The sequence below is a fragment of the Panthera onca genome, chromosome B4 (assembly GCF_046562875.1).
Source record: "Panthera onca isolate mPanOnc1 chromosome B4, mPanOnc1 haplotype 2, whole genome shotgun sequence".
Classification (NCBI taxonomy): Eukaryota; Metazoa; Chordata; class Mammalia; order Carnivora; family Felidae; genus Panthera; species Panthera onca.
Genome location: NC_138345.1, coordinates 16,350,176 through 16,368,061, shown reverse-complemented (window position 1 = coordinate 16,368,061; position 17,886 = coordinate 16,350,176). Strand labels below are relative to the sequence as shown.

General features: G+C 39.2%; 1 protein-coding gene across 1 annotated transcript in view; it reads right to left on the bottom strand.

Moving 5' to 3' along the window:
- Nucleotides 1-2,296: 2,296 nt before the first annotated feature.
- TMEM236 (transmembrane protein 236) overlaps nucleotides 2,297-17,886 on the bottom strand; it is a 36,580-nt gene continuing 20,990 nt past the window's right edge. Inside the window, exon 4 of the mRNA XM_060659236.3 lies at nucleotides 2,297-7,055. Within this exon, the coding sequence (XP_060515219.2) occupies nucleotides 6,472-7,055 (584 nt within the window). The 3' untranslated portion in view covers nucleotides 2,297-6,471. The remainder of the gene's footprint in view (nucleotides 7,056-17,886) is intronic.

The window sequence follows — 17,886 nt, the reverse complement described above, 5'->3', positions numbered from 1 at the left end:
AATAAATATTGTTAAAATGTCAATACTACCCAAAGCAATCTACACACTCAAGGCAATCTCAATCAAAATTGCACCGCCATTCTTTTTTTGTTGTCTTATTGTTATTTTTAAATTTTTTAATCTTTATTTTTGAGAGAGAGGGAGACAGTAAGAACAGGAGAGGAACAGACAGAGAGGGAGACAGAGAATCTGAAGCAGGCTCTAGGCTCTGAGCCGTCAGCACAGAGCCTGATGTGGGCCTGAACTCAAACTGCAAGATCATGATCTGACCCAAAGTCATACACTTAACCGACCGAGCCACCCAGGCGCCCCTACACTGGCATTCTTCTCAAAGCTAGAAAAACAATCCTAAAATTTGTATGGAACCACAAAAGACCCTGAATACCCAAAGGAATATTGAAAATGAAAACCAAAGTGGAGGCATCACAATCCCAGACTTTAGCCTCTACTACAAACTGTAATCATCAAGACAGTAGGGTATTGGCACAAAAACATAGACCAATGGAATAGAATAGAGAACCCAGAATTGGACCCACAAATGTATGGACAACTAGTCTTTGACAAAGCAGGAAAAAAAATCCAGTGGAAAAAAAGACACTCTCTTTAGAAAATGGTGTTGGGAGAACTGGACAGCCATACGCAGAAGAATACAACGAGACCACTTTCTTATACCATAAACAAAAATGAACTCAAAATGGATGAAAGACCTAAATGTGAGACAGGAAACCATCAAAACCCTAGAGAAGAAAGCAGGATAAAAACCTCTTTGATCTCAGCTGCAGCAATTTCTTGCTTCACACATCTCCAAAGACAAGGGAATTAAAAGCAAAAATGCACCGTTAGGACCTCATCAAGATAAAAATCTTCTGCACTACAAAGGAAACAACCAACAAAACTAAAAGGCAACCAATGGAATGGGAAAACATGTTTGCAAATGATGTATCAGATAAAGGGTTAGTATCCAAAATCTATAAAGAACTTACCAAACTCAACACCCAAAAAACAAATAATCCAGTGAAGAAATGGGCAGAAGACATGAATAGACACTTTTCCAAAGAAGACATCCAGATGGCCAACAGACACATGAAAAGATGCTCAAGTTCACTCATCATCAGATAAATCAAAACCACACTGAGATACCACCTCACACCAGTCAGAGTGGCTAAAATTAACAACTCAGGAAACAACAGATGCTGGCGAGGATGTGGAGAAACGGGAACCCTCCTGCACTGTTGGTGGGAATGTAAACTGGTGCAGCCATTCTGGAAAACAGTGTGGAGGTTCATCAAAAAATTAAAAATATAACTATCCTACGACCTAGCAATAGCACTACTAGGAATTTATCCAAAGGATACAGGAGTGCTGATTCATAGGGGCACATGTACCCCAATGTTTATAGCAGCTCATTCGACAATAGCCTAATTATGGAAAGAGCCTAAATGTCCATTAACTGATGAATGGATAAAAAAGATGTGATTTATATATCCAATGGAGTACTATTTGGCAATAAGAAAGAATGAAATTATGCCATTTGCAGCAACATGGATGGAACTGGAAGGTATTATGCTAAGTGAAATAAGTCACTCAGAAAAAGATATACATCATATATTTTCACTCATATGTGGGACTTGAGAAACTTAACAGAAGACCATGGGGGAAAAGAAAGGGAAAAAAATAGTTACAAACTGAGAGAGAGGGAAGCAAACCACAAGAGACTCTTAAATACAGAGAACAAACTGAGGGTTGATGGGGGGAGTGGGGGAGAGGGGAAAATGGGTGATGGGCGTTGAATAGGGCACTTATTGGGATGAGCACTGGGTGTTGTATGTAAGCAATGAACCATGGGAATCTACCCCCAAAACCCAGAGCACAGGGTACACACTGTATGTTAGCCAATTTGACAATAAATTATATTTTTATAAAAGAAAGATATGCTGTACTTATGAACTGGTATAATTAATATTGTTAAAATATCCATACTACCAAAGGAATCTAAAGATTAAATATAATCCTATGAAAATACCAACAGCATTTTTCACAGAAAAAGAACAAAGAGTCCTAAAATTTGTATGGAAGCAAAAAAGTCCCCAAATAACCAAAGTGTCTTGAAAAAGAACAACGCTGGAATTATCAGGCTCCTTGACTTGAAACTATACTACAAAGCTTTAATAATCAAAACAGCACGATACACACACACACACCCCCCACACACACACACCAGACACATAGATCAATAGAATAGAATAGAAAGAATAGAATAGAATAGAATAGAATAGAATAGAATAGAATAGAATAGAATAGGAGAGCCCAGAAAGATAACCACAGTTATATGGTCAATTAATCTATGACAAAGGAAGCAAGAATGTACAAAGGGAAAAGGTAGTCTCTTCAATAAATGATGACGGGAAAACTGGACAGGTACATAGCACAAAGAATGAAACTGGATGAATTTTTCAACCCATGCACAAAAATAAAATCAAAATGAATTGGAAACATAAATTTAAGACCTGAAACCATAAAATTCCTAAAAGAAAACAAAGGCAGTAAACTCTTGGCTATGAGTCTTGGCAATATTTGGGGGTGGGGTGGGGTGGGGTGGGTGGGGACTGTCTCCCTAGGCAAGGGCAACAGAAGCAAAACTAAACAAATGGGACTATATCAAACAGAAAAGCTTTTGGACAAAGTCATCAATAAAAGAAATGGCAACTTACCAAATTGGAGAAGATATTTGCAAATGATGTATCTGATGAGGGGTTAATACCCAAGATATGTAAAGAACCAATACAACTCAACATCAAAAAAATAAACAATTAAAAAATGAGCAGAGGAGGGAGGTGAAGAGGCATTTTCCAAAGAAGACATAAGACATACAGATGGCCTACAGGTGAAAAGCCAACCCATAAAGAGACGCTCAATGTCACTAGGGAACATAACCAGGGAAAGGCAGATCAAAACTGTAGTAAGATATTACCTCGCACCAATCAGAATGGTTAGTAGCAAAAGGACAAGAAATAACAAGTGTTGGTAAGAATGTGGAAAAATAGGAGCCTACCTGTCTGTTGGTGGGAATGTATATTGTGCAGCCATTATGGAAAAGAGTATGGAGCTTCCTGAAAAAATTAAAAATAGAACTACCATACAATCCAGCAATTCCATCTTGGTATTTATCAGAAGAAAATGAAAACGCTGATTCAAACAGATATATACACCCTGTGTTCACTGCAGCCCTGTTTACAATAGCCAAGGTATAGAAGCCGTCTAAGTGTCCATCAATACATGAATAAATTTTTAAAAAGTCATATATTTAAGAAAGTAATATGTATACAATGAAATATTACTCGGCCATAAAAAGGATGAAATCTTGCCATTCGCAACAACAAGGGTGGATCTTGATGGTATGATGCTAAGTGAAATAAATCAGACACAGAAGGACAAATACCTTATGATTTCACTTACATGCAAAATCCATAAGGCAAATGAACAAACACAACAAAACAGAAACAGACTCTTAGACACAGAAAACAAACTGGTGGTTGGCAGAGGGGAAGGGGTAGGAAAATGAATGAAACAGGTGGAAGGGATTAAGAAGTACAAACTTCCTGTTATAAAATAAATAAGTCATGGGGATATAAAGTATAGCATAGAGAATATAGTCAATAATATTGTACTAACTATTCACGGTGACAAATGGTAACTAGACTCATTACAGCGATCATTTTTTAATGTATATAAAATATCAAATTACTACGTTATATACCTAGAATTAATATTGTATGCCAACCATTCTTCAATTTAAAAATTTTTTAATTAAAACTTCTGAAAGGCATTGAAGTGAAAGACTATCATAGACTTGAACTTTATAAACATGTGTATACTCTTGAAATAAAATATTAAATTGTTACTCAATAATTTTCCTCTACATGTACATCTCTTTACTGTTTGTATAAAGCGTTGTGACCTCCCAGTAGGCCAGGTATATCCATATTCAACTATTAAACACATAACACATTCTAAATTACAGTAAGTAATACTTTAGAGTTTGTCTGACCACTGGTCACTCTATAAATTCCAATATAAAGATAAATATAAATGTATGTCAAATGTTTTCATATTTAAGAAAATTACGAATCAACTACTTCACCTACACATTTTTCTTAATTAAAAAAGATTATCATGGCATAATTTGAAAGAGATTATTTGAATTCTCAATTTTTTAGAGTTCTAAGTATCATAAGTGCCTGTTGGATTGACAGATGAAGAGGGAAACCCACAAGACACCATCAGGACTTCCTTTAAGGAATTTAAGCATTAATGGGGAACTCAGAAAAGTAAACCCTCAAATAAAGTCTTAATAGAGCACTATAATTAGCACTATAAGAACTCAGGAGGGACAATCAAATGCCTGACGAGTGAATACTCATGTCAACTTTAATCCGTACATTCAGTAGATTGTTCATTTTTGGACCTCATGCTACTTGGTGAAAAATTATAACCTAAGGTGACCTTGAGATTTTACATATTATTTTTCATAAATAAAATGGTTAATGTGGCACATTTGAAATACTTAGTTTATCAAGTTATTATTGTTTGCCAGACAATATAATGACAGCATTTCCTATCTCATGTAATCCTCGTCAACCTATTAAAGTACAATTCTAACCTATTAAGGTAAGATTATTATGCTCTTGTTTTAGATGTGGAAACTAGGGTTTACAGTGGTCAAAGAACTTACCCAAAGCCATAAAGCCAGAAGCTAAGCTTTTAAAGAAGCGTAAACAGACCTCTTATAGTGGGAGGAAAACCCATAAAGCATAGGGGATCTGCGAGATTGGGGACTTTGACGGAGACAAGGGCTAGCATGCAAGTTCTGTTATCCATTCTTACCGTATCTGTTGCCACAGATCATTGAAGAGACTGGCTAGTTTGACACATTACTCTGCACACATAAGCCTCTCAAATCGTTCTGGCAGCTGAATATCCACAAGTGTCACCAAGTCGTGAAGACAAATGATATAATTATGCGTCTAATTACTTCACATCAAGGCATTCAGTATATATTATCACATACAGCACAGATGCATTTGCTGTTGTGCTCATAACCTGAACTTCTAATTTTGAACAGGGTTGTGGGGCACCTGGGTGGCTCAGTTGGTTAAGTGTGGGACTTCAGCTCAGGTCATGATCTCGCCCTTTGTGATTCCAGCCCCACATTATGCTCCGTGCTGATGGCTCAGAGCCTAGGGCCTACTTCAGATTCTTGTCTCTGTCTCTGTCTCTCTCTCTCTCTCTCTCTCTGCCCCTCCCCCATTCATGCTGTGTCTCTCTCTCCAAAATAAATAAACATTACAAAATTTTTAAACAGGGCTTGTGACTATTTTTATGATGGTATGAAATTCCACAAATAAAATATTCTTTGAAATCCACACCTTCAATTTATGGCCTCTTTCTATGGTAAAACTTTAGGTGTTACTGATGTACCTAGACTTCATTACATTTAACAATATGTATATTAGTACTTCGGTATGAGCAAAGGGCTATGCCTTAAAACTGAACCAAACATCTGTTAAACTGAATTGCTGTTTATGCTGAAATCAGTCAATTACATAAAAGTCGCTTGCCACAGCGGATTAAAGAACATAGTTCCATGTTTGAAGGAGACCTTAAAACTACAGCTCAAAAACATTATTTAATAAATGTTTTATATCTCTTTAAAAATGCCTATTTATTTATTTTGAGAGAGACAGGGAGGGCGAGCAGGGGAGGGGGAGAGAAGGGGGGAGAGAAGGAGGGAGAGAGAGAGAGAGAGAGAGAGAGAGAAAATCCCAAGCAGGCTCTGCACCGGCAACATAGAACCCAATACAGGACTGGAGATCGTGAACTGTGAGATCATGACCTGAGCCGAAACCAAGAGTTGGACGCTTAACCAACTAAAGTCATCCAGGTGCCTCTACCGTTCAAATTTTTTCAAGTATAATCTAAAACTTACTCAATAACATCAGGTATATTTTCTAAAAAAAATAGTTCTATCTAATTCATTCTTGCAATGCTCTTTAATTTATATAAATGATAAAAATATCATTCTTGGACTTAGTGGGAAAACATGTTCTAATTTTTTTAAGGCTTTAATGAAGAGTGTTTTTAGAAAAAGTGCAGTATACATAACTAACTAACTAAAATTACTAACATTTTCTAGAGATCCAGGTGAGTTAACTTATAAGAATAAAACGTTGCTTAAATTTAACATCAGTTGAATATACTTTTCAAAAAGCGATAAGCTACCCTTATTAAAAACAGTTTATTCTCTACAATGTATTCCTCATTTCTTTCCATAGGACAAAAATTTATACCTCTGAGCTGTCATCACAGAGTCCAACGCGGGGCTCAAACCCATGAGCTATGAGATCATGACCTGAGCCGAAGTCAGATGCTTAACCGACTGAGCCACCCAGGTGGCCCTATGACATTTTCTTTTTAAAATGAAGACATTTCAAAGGTAGAGAAAGCTCTGAATTTGGATAAGTAATTGAAGTAAACATGAGAGAGAGTCACTAGTATGTTTTTACAAAGGCCCAATACGGGTGTGATAGTTCCCAGGGCAATGATTAAACTAAGTCTAATAAAAATAAAGGGTAAGTCTTGGAGAAAGACGCCCAGGGAATTCTGAAGAGGGTTCTGAGGAGTTAATATCATCCGAAGGAGAGAAATAAAACTGAATATGTAGACTGGGTACAGCCAGCCTGACTTATACACAGCAGGGTGGCCAGCCACGCGCACCATTTCTATGGTGTCAGACCACAGCAGAAAGCTCCACAGGATGATCTGGGCACGATAGTCCTGATGGGACATGGTTCCCAGGATTCCCGAGTGGAAGGAGGGCTCCTGGGGTTCTCCCAGCGCTGGAGCGGGGCTCTGCGTGCTTTGTCCCCATGGCCGTGATGCCTCGGTCCTCCTGGCTGGCTGCGGAGACGAAGTATTTTCTTCCTTTTGCTTCACTTGGTCCATCACGGTTTTTACTTGGTGCAAAGTGGTTGTATGACTATATGTAACTTCATTACCTGCAAGAAATTAATTGATTCATGGCCATTTAAAATTTTTTTTAATTTTATGTAAATGAAAATTGTATTTCAACTTTATGTAAATTTTTAAATTTCAGTTTTTTAGTTAAATTTAAAATAAGATAAAATTGTAAGCCTTCTTTTTCTGAGGTCTGTTTTACACATATAACTTCAGATCACAATAGGTACCATAATGACAAAAAAAGGTTATGTTTTTGTATTTTTCTAGATATGGATCCCAAGTCAGTTTTATCATTTCACAGTACCAGCCATTTTTGGTTACTGAGCTAAGCACTTTCACATATAATCTCACTTAATCCTCAGAAAAAAATTGAGAAATAGACATTACTATCCCATTGTATAAATATAGAAAATATACAAGAGGTTAAATGACAACGGAATTCAAATACACAGTAATGAGCAGGGCTGGAATTCACACCCAGATTTGTTTGACCCCAAGTGACAACCTCTCAACTTTATGGCTGCTATCACCTGCTTAGAGGCAAAACATCATGTGCTAATTATAAAACATGCAAATATCATAAAATCAAAGTCCAATGGTCCAACATTGTCATTTATTTATAAGAAGTCCACAGGGATCACTACAACTCAGATGTCCGGCCTTGGAGTTTGGTGCTAAGAGGGAATGTTTAACCAATGTGCTAGTGAAGGGTGCCACTTTGAACCCCGGTTGGTTTGTTTTTTAATTTTTTTATGTTTATTTTTGAGAGAGAGAGACAGAGCGTGAGCAGGGGAGGAGCAGAGAGAGAGGCAGACACAGAATCGGAAGCAGGCTCCACGCTCTGACCTGTCAGCACAGAGCCCAACGCAGGGCTCGAACTGAAGACCTGTGAGATCATGACCTGAGCCGAAGTCAGACACTTAACAGACTGAGCCACCCAGGCACCCCTGAATCCCATATTTTTTTAAGTTTCTCTTTCCCCAAAGTTTTTGAAACAGTCAGGGCAATTGGCTAGACTAAAGCAGTTCGTTTGCAGACACAAGGCTATGCCTGATCAACGCAACGCTCATTTGAATAAGTAGGATATTTTCTCATGAATATCACATTGCGCGTGTGTTTGTGCGCACGTGTGCACATTCACGCATGTGCCTTTCTGTGCGCACATGGGTGTTGAGGTTGGGGAATTATGAAGGGATCCTCAAATCTCAAGACCTACTACCAGTATTCATGATGGTTTTTAGACATGAAAGGTGTAGCATATTGTTTTTCAAACATTTATCTAGTTAAGCACCATTTTTTCTTTCTTTTTTACTAAGAATTTATCTGGTCTTAAGGAAAGATTGCCAACATGCTGAGCTGTCATATTACTTGATAAGACAAAATTTAAAGGAGTCATTAGACTGCATAGCTCTAAAGGTTAAAGACATGAAGTCAATAAAAATTTGTTGAACCATATTGAGGTGAAAACATTTTAAAAGAGATAACTTATTATGATTAATGACTAATAAAATATTTGATAACTTTAAACAGGAGTTGTTTAAAGGACAAACCTCGGTTTTCTTTGTATATAACTAACTACTTTAAAATTTTAAGTGTGAATTGAGTAAATTGATAAACTAAAAAAAATCTAAATTCTTGATAAAATATTATTTACTTTTTTTTTTTTTAACATTTATTCATTTTTTGAGAGACAGAGTGCAAGTGGAGGAGGGGCAGAGAGAGAGGGAGACAGAACCTGAAGCAGGCTCCAGGCTCTGAGCTCTCAGCACGGAGCCTGAAACAGGGCTCAAAGCCACGAACCGTATGATCATGACCTGAGCGGAAGTCAGAGGCTGAACCAATTGAGCCACCCAGGCGCCCCCATTTACTTCTGATATAAATCACTTATAAATAAATGATGGCACCTTTAGAAATTTCTTTACCAAGTTTAGATGACAGTAGCATGAATATCACTTTAATAAATAATAGTCAAGTAAGAAAGAAAATTATATACTAATTACTATTATTTTAATATTGCTAAAATTTGGGGCATCTGGATAGCTCAGTTGGTTAAGTGCTGACTGCGGCTCAAGTCAGGATCTCACCATTTGTGAGTTCAAGCCCCATGTCAGGCTCTGTGCTGACAGCTCAGAGCCTGGAGCCTGCTTTGGAATCTGTGTCTCCCTCTCTCTCTGCCTTTGCCCTGCTCATGCTTTCTCTCTGTCTCTCAAAAATAAATAAAAAACGTTAAAAAAAATCCTAAAATTATCTTTTTTTTAAACTCAGATGCCCACTGGCATCAATTATACCTCTCATTTTACAAAAGAAAAAACTTACATGGAAATTATGTTTCTTAGAGTATGTCATGTCCTGGAGAACTCTCCTTGAAATAGATAAAACTGTCTGAATGGAAATTCAAATTCCTTTGTCAACATAAATAGTGCAGTGTATAATTTAGGCTTTTGAGGAGGACTGTAAATTCAGCATCGTATCAATGCCAGGAAGTGGCAATCTTAGACGCGACACATGAACATTTTTAAACAGTAAGAATCTTAATATCTGTGGATAAGAGCCGTGGGAGGAACAATGAATTCTTAGCTAGAGTTCCGTTAAAAAAAAAATTTTTTTTTTATTCATTCTGAGAGGGGGGAGGTGGGGCTGAGAGAGAGGGAGACAGAATCCCAAGCAGGCTCTGCACCGTCAGCACAGAACCCGACATGGGGCTTGAACCCATGAACCGTGAGATCATGACCTAATCTGAAATCAAGAATCAGATGCTCAAGTGACTGAGCCACCCAGGCGCCTCAAGAGTTCATTTCTAATAAAATACAAAGGTCCCAGTCCATGTGTATTTGGCGAAATTGGGCTGGGAGCTTCCTATCTCTCTAACCTCAACAGAGACTAGGTTATAGTTAGGGGTACAGGGACTCTGTTGTCCTCTTTCCACGTGAGAAGAACTACAACTGTCCACTGGAGAGCTCTGCTGGCCTCCCAGAAGGGAAGGTGGTGTTGAAGAAGCCAAGGCACTGTATGGTCCTAAGAGTAGGACAACAGATTTGCCCCCGAGCAATGTAAACTTGCATGTACCCAATACCTTTTGGCTCAGTGATTAGTTTCCCTCCAAATTACTATTTTTAAAATTTCTGCTTACAGCTAGAATTCTTTTGTTGTTGTTAGTATTCTACTGTGGGCAAAACGACACATATTTTGGCAAAATCCATAAAAGATATAAGCACGAAGAAAGAGATCGACTCGCTTTCTTAGAGGCTGACATTTCCCTGTAAAAAGAGAAAGTGGCATCCATTCTGTGTCATTCCCTACATCTAATGCCAGTTGCCAAAAGAACTTTTTGTCTTCACTGCACAAGCTAAAGAGTTAAGAAAATGTAATTTTGATCACAGATAAATGTTTAAGTGGCTAGCGCACATCTGTTTTATTTGATTCTTTACACTGATGTATTTCTATTTCTTTTGTTTGTTTTTATTTATTTTTGAGAGAGAGAAAGAGAGACACAGCACGAGCGTGGGGAGGGCAGAGAGAAACACACACACACAGAATCCAAAGTGGGCTCCAGGCTCTGAGCTGTCAGCACACAGCCCGATGCAGGGCTTGAACCCACGAACTGCAAGATCACCACCTGAGCTTAACCGAGGGAGTCACCCAGGCGCCCCGATGTCTTTCTATTTCCAACTTGTTTCTCAAAAGGTTTGGATAGCTTACAGGGAAAACCTAAGAACCACATAACAAATCAGTAGGGAAGGATTTTCTAAGGTGAGCATGTATCCAGAGAATAGAAAAGAAATAAAAGAAGAGAGAATCATAAGGAAAGGCACCTAAAAACATGACGGGAATGAGGCTGATACTAATAATGCACGAGTCAGGCTCCCAATCGTCTGTTATGAGCAGACAGATTATGTAGAGTCCTGTACCAAGCTTCAAATGGGCATAGAGAATGATGTAGCAACTAATGTGGGGAGAGTCCCACCTTCACCATGCTGTTACCTGTGATCACATCAATAAATACAGAAGCATAAAATGTGGCAGGAAAGTAGGGAAAGAGTCCAAATGTCCCTCGACTAACAAATGGGTAAAGAAGATGTGGTATGTATATGCGATGGAGTATTACTAGGCAATCAAAAAGAAGGAAATGATTTCACTCATATGTGGGATTTAAGAAACAAAACAGATGAGCATAAGGGAAGGGAAGCAAAAATAAGATCAAAACAGAGAGGGAGACAAACCACAAGAGACTCTTGAGTCCAGAGAACAAACTGAGGGTTGCGGGTGGGGGATGGGGGAGAGATGGGCTAAATGGACGAGGAGCATTAAGGAGGACACTTGCTGGGATGAGCACTGGTTGTTACATGTAAGTGACGACTCACTAAGTTCTATTTCTGAAATCATTATTAAACTATATGGTAACTAACTTGGATTTAAATGAAAATAATAAAAAATAAATAAAAATAAATCAATAAAATGTGGCAGGGCTTTAAAAGGAAGGTCAGTTCTTTGATGAGAGACTATCCTATGGATCTGCATGAGACTGGAGGTCTGGAAGGTTCAGCTGAGAAGTGACAGTTAAGCAGAGACCTGAAGGATAGGTAGGAATGAATTAGGTGAAGAATGGAAAAAGGAACTTTCTAGATAGTAGAAAGAGCATGTGTAAAGATCTTTCAGCCAGAATCATTGAAAGAGGGAAAGTTTGGTGAGGAGTTGGGGAGGCAGAGAGGGAAGAAGAGGAGAGTTCTAGAAACCTAGTAAGTGCTCTCTACCTACCAGGCACTGTTTTAAGCCCTTTTAATGCATTAATTCATTAAATCCTTAGAAGAATTCCCACCTTAAAGATGAACAAACTGAGGCACAGGGAGATTAGCAATTGTTTCCAAGGTCACACAGCTAGCAAGGAGGGAGATCAGAACTTGATCTCTTAGCTACACTATCAGTGGCAGAGTCAGACTGTGTGGCACCTTATGGGCCATGCTAAGGGGTTTAGACTTCCTTCTAAGCTAAACGGAAAACTGCTGAAGAGATGGAGAGTGGAAGGCAGAGGAACCAGAAAGGACATGAAGACATCAGCAAAGAGGATCTCAAGGCCACTGAGGCAGCTGTTGTGAAATGAGACTGTTATTCCACTCACAGCAACCAGAAAATCAAATTAAACAACTATTCAGAAAAAAATAAGACTAATCTTGATTAACAGTCCCCAAAATCTATTTAAAAAAAAAATTAATGTTTATTTTTGTGAGAGAGAGAGAGACAGAGCATGAGCAGGGAGGGGCAGAGAGAGAGGGAGACACAGAATCCGAAGCAGGCTCCAGGCTCTGAGCTGTCAGCACAGAGCCCGACGTGGGGCTCGAACCCATGAACCGTGAGATCATGACCTGAGCTGCAGTCAGGTGCTTAACCAACTGAGCCACCCAGACGCCCCACCCAAAATCTATTTTTCCTGAGACAAAAGTGTTCTAGAGAAAGTGAAATGCTAATGATTTAGACATAACATTTCGAGAAAAAAAATTTAGCAAAGAAGAGAATTAATAGTCATTACAAATATTTTAAAGCATATTAAGCACCACAAAGTACTTTTCGTCATAGTCTTGGAGACAAAGGGAAAAAATGTAATAAATTAAAATACAAACAGGGCACTTACATACATCGTTATTTTGACACAGTCTACGGACTAAGCTCAACTGCACTATGTATAGTTTGCTTCCTTTGAGCAGCACATCTGAGGTCTGGAAGACAAGTGAGCAACTTCATGGCCAAGTAATAAATGATGAAACTCAGCACCCACCTCACAGGGTGGTTATGAGGCCTGAACAAGTCAATATTCATAAAACATTTAAAATAGCTCCTGACACATAGAAACAGCCATGTGTGTGTTCCATATACCAAATGTAGCGGCGCCTGGGTGGCTCAGTCGGTTAAGCGTCCGACTTTGGCTCAGGTCATGAACTCACAGTTTGTGAGTTCGAATCTTGCATCGGGCTCTGGGCTGACAGCTCAGAGTCTGGAGCCTGCTTCTCTTTCTGCCCCTCTCCTGTTTGTGCTCTGTCTCTCTCTCTCAAAAATAAATAAACGTTAAAATATGTATATATATAATACATATATATATATATAACATATTATAAATTAATGTAGCAATCACTAAATAATGAATTAGAATAGAACAGAAATGAATTAAATGAATTAGAATAGAACAGAAAATATCAGAATACAGTAAATAGTAAAAGTGATCACAGTTTGTTAAACTTTGGTTATAGTTACACTGTTACCCACTGTCCCGTTTATGGTGGGGGGAAGGGCTGTCAAAAAGTTTGAGAAACTGTGTCACACTACAGAGCCTTAACAAGGTCAAAGGTTTAATTTGCATACTTGCCTGTTCGGATCACAATGAATCAAAATGCTACCCCACAGATATATCCTAGGCAGGCAGAGACAGCTTGCAATACCTAACGAGCCAATCTTATGCATCTCTTCCCAATTCCATGGTCAGGGGTCAGTGACGTCACCTTGGTAGCTTGAAATTGGTTGCGGAAGGAATACTTACACCAGATACATTGGCGAATGGTACAAAGCAGGGCTTTTCCCCACCCCCACCGGAGGGACAGCTGTGTCAACACTGACCAGCCTACTTCTATCTGTGTTCCAAATGGTATGCAAATCTTCACCAAATAATAATTCATAATAATAACAAATTCAAGACAAATATTCAAACCATCATCAATTCTGGAAGAGCCCAGGGACTGTTCTTTAGAAAAAGCATTGTACTGTTTTCCAGTACATTCAAAAGCCCTATTCATTGCCAGTTCCCTGCCTGGCATGGGAACAAATAAATGTATCATTTCTGGATTTTTAGGCAATGTAAAGTATTAAGAAAATTCTTTTGTCTAAAGCAGCTGGAAGGCTGGATAGGTTAAAGACCATCTTCCCCTCCATTATTAGTTCAAAGACTCATCTGGACAAGACATATATATTATATATAATAATGTAACAATGAATCATTACAGTATATTAATTATATGGACAATTATAAGTATAAAATATGTACCAATATACAATTATATATTATACAAATATTGAATATATTTCAATAAAACATAAATAGTAAAGTAAAATGTTAAAAAGCATATAGTTATCTTATTTCCAAATATAAATAATTCTAGGCTTTGAAATGGTTTGAAATGCCTCTACTAGTAAGCACCTGAGTACAGACCAAAGCTTGGAATCCCAGCACGAACCCAAGCCGGGTGACAAAAATGAACACATAGGGGAATGAGCCTGTTTCTGGCCTTCAGAGCACTCCCTCTGCCTTAATTGTGTGCATTTGCTAGTGAAGTTTATTGATGTGCTATTCTATCCACTAAACTGCCAGCTCCATGAAAAGAGAGGCTGTTTTCACTCCCCACTGTACCCCTAGGACCTGGCCGAGCACCTGGTATGTATGTAACAGATCCTCCATAAAGATTTGCTGTATAGAAGGCGGGAGACATTCCTGTTCTGGAGTCTGGCGACATAAGGGAGCAATGGGCATCCTGCTGGGGAAATCTGCACCAAGGCGAGCAAGCCCAAACATGACAGCCAGGCCCCCAAGCACACACCACCCTCCGTTCAACAGGAAGAAGGACTCCGGAGCTCTGCACAAGGTCTTCCATGAAGACTGCTGTCTGGCCCAGGTCCTGGAGAGAGCACTTCAAGCGAGCCCACACGACTGATTCAGCTAAGGAGCTCTGGAGGATGTTCGGAGGGCATCTGAGCAGCTCAGGTGTGAGAGAAGACGTCACATGGCTTTTGGGCCCAGGAGCCGCCGGTGCGACGTGTCCCCTGCATCGCCCAGCGGGACTGGGGCACACATCAGTGGGAGACAGCACAAGCAGCAGCCCGATTCAAGACATTTCAAAGGGTTCCCAGGCACCGGCAGGGGCAGGAGTCACCAGTCAGAGGACAAAAATGCCGATGTGTGCTTCCGAGAAGAATGGGGTTTGTGAGTTTGCAGGAAACACGCTAAGAACACCACCCCCGGCCAGAAACAAGGGGGCTTGGGGTTCTAAACTAGCGGACCCACAGCAAAATGGTGCTCCATACAAAGGACCCTATGATGTAGACACAAAACGACCAAGATTTCTGCACATTATGCAGACCGTCAGCTCAACAACCTATTTTACTCTATTCACTCCAAGACAAGGAAATCTAGAACTTGAAAAACAGTGACCTGTACCTTTACTTTCAACCTTGGGCCATAACATTTGCTGATTAATAATGATATGAGGAACGGGTCTTGGTACTAGGACACAGTAATGCATGCTGAATTCTTCATGTTCCCCTTATTTCTATCAGCCTCCCTAAAATACTTACTCGGGAAAAATCTCTTGCAACTCTCAAGAATCTCACTTTGTATACTAAAATTGTTCCTCTCCCCCCCTCCCCCTGCCCCGTGTAGGAAGAAAGTACCGATTAAATGCCAAATTGTTACAATCGTGTAAAGCTGTCCTAATCAAAGGGTCACCATGTGACAGCACTTGATGTCCTATGTCTTTTGGCACGAGGATGGCTACAATATAGTCTCTGGCCCAATACACACTGACCTAATCCTGACAGCTGGTACTTCATTAGAAGGTATAAATCAGAAATTCTACCCTTCTCTCAGGCCGGTCTGGTAAATAGCTACTTGTTTCTTAAGAAGGCGGGGAAAATCCTAGAACTAACTTACTTTTCTGAAACTTCCTTATTCTAAATAGCAAACGGAGGGTATGAAAGGAAATAGTTCCCCTCCTTGGCATGGCCCCGAAACACAGTGTTCCTCATACGTACTCTCTAAACACATTGCAAAACACATTATGGAAGCCCAGCTCACACGCGGGGCTCATATTGTATAATAAGCTTTTTCTTAAAAAGAAACAAAGGGGAACTCAAAGTGCCATTCATTTTATTCAGAGAAAAGCAGCATCCTTCCCCCTCCCCCCCCCCCACCTTGATTGTCTGTGGCATCTCTTATATTCCTTTTGGTTAAAGTGTTGAGTTCCATTTTGAGGGAATCTGGAAAGCAGATTCCTTTAGGAATTTGGATCTGGGCTCTTAGCTTTGAACTCGCTATATGTCACATTTCCCAATACTTCCTACAACCAGGGTCTCTGAGACAGGGTGGGTATCAGAACTATTTGTGAAGCTTTTAAAAATTACGGATGCCAGGCCTTAAACTAACCTCGCGTGTACAAGTATGTTCACAGGCGGTCCATGATTCACTGGAAATAGCTTAGAAGGATGAAAATCATCACCGTCATTCATTTAAGAAATTGTGTTAACTCAGTAAGAAGGAATAACTAAGAAAGTAATAGGTCCTTCCTTTTCCTCCTTCCATTCCTGCTCTATAGACTCCTAAACCTGGGTCAGTCCTACCATCTTTTCTACCATCAATGCCCAGATTTCTCAGGATCATTGAAGAAATGATCCTCATAATGGAAGAACGATCGACTCATAATCTCGAGTGGTCCCAGGACAAATTCCTGGTTTCCCCTTTTCACTGAACCCTAAGCTTCTGTCATCCTTCCATCCCCCTGTCCTTGACCTTGAGCAGTTATTCCAAACCTTACCCATTCTGTTACAGATTCTCTCCTTCTGTCCCTCCACACTGCTCTCTGCAGGTAACTTTGCTTCCTAGTTCACAGTTCCTAGTTAAGGCTTTCAGGCATTAACAGGTATAAACAGCCCCTGCTTGCTTTCTGCCCACACATTAAATCATAGTCACAAGTCTAAATCACCTGGGGGGCTTTAAAAACCACATGTGTCTGGCCCAACCCCCCCCCCCCCACCAAAATTATGATTTTAATTATCTGGGGTTCAGTCTGGGAGTTAAAAAATTTTCAAGTCTCTTAGGTGATTCGAATGGGCAGCCAAAGTGAAAATCAATGTTCCTAATTGGGGCTACACACCAAGAATCCAATGAGGTTTTGTTTTTAAAAATCTAAGTACGCCCAAGTCCCATCCTGATTCAGTTTATCAGGTGTTGCTATGATTGGCATGGACATTTTTAAAGTGCTCTATTAAGTCCTTTCTTTAAGTTGGAAATGCCAGAAGAAATGGACAGAAATACAACAGAGGCAGGGGTCTAAAAGCTTTGCCAGATCAAGGGAAGAAATACACTGATTATCATTTCTGATTGATTGGGTGCGTGTAAATTAATGAGTTTATATCCTACAGAGAATCCAACTTCTTTTCTTTATGAAACACTTACATGTAAAAAAGTTTCGAGAAAATATTCAGTAAATATTTATATCACCTTGGAGTGAGAAAAATGCTTTTAAAGCATAACACCATAGACAGACTCCATCTGGGAAATAGTGACAGAATGGAGTATGTCAAAATTAGAAATTTCCTATATCAAAAAATTAAAAGGCAAATAACTGAAATATATGCTACATTTCTGACAGTCAAAGTTTAATGGCCTTACTATTTACAGAACTCATGAACCAGGAGTAAAAACAACAACAAAAAAGAATAGACGTATCAACAGAAAAACAGATCAAGGACATAAATATATGAGTTTTAAAAATACAAACAGCCAAGAAATCCACAAGAAAATGCTCAACACAACTGCTATCTTAAGGAAATTATTAAAATAATAAGATACCGTTTTTTGCCTATAAAACTGGCAAAGATGAAAAGGAACAAATTATCCAAAGTTACAAGGTTGAGGAGAAACAGGTGTTTTCTTACACTGCTGTTTAGATGCTAAGCAGGGCATTCTTTAGAGGGGGTCGTTTGCTTGAAGGACACATATCAAAAGCCTTAAAGCTTGAATATACTTTGAGCCAGAAATGGCAACACGTAGGCATTTAACCTAAAGAAGTAATTATCTAGGCTGCTGAGGTCCTGCGGCCCTTGGCCCAGGTGTCT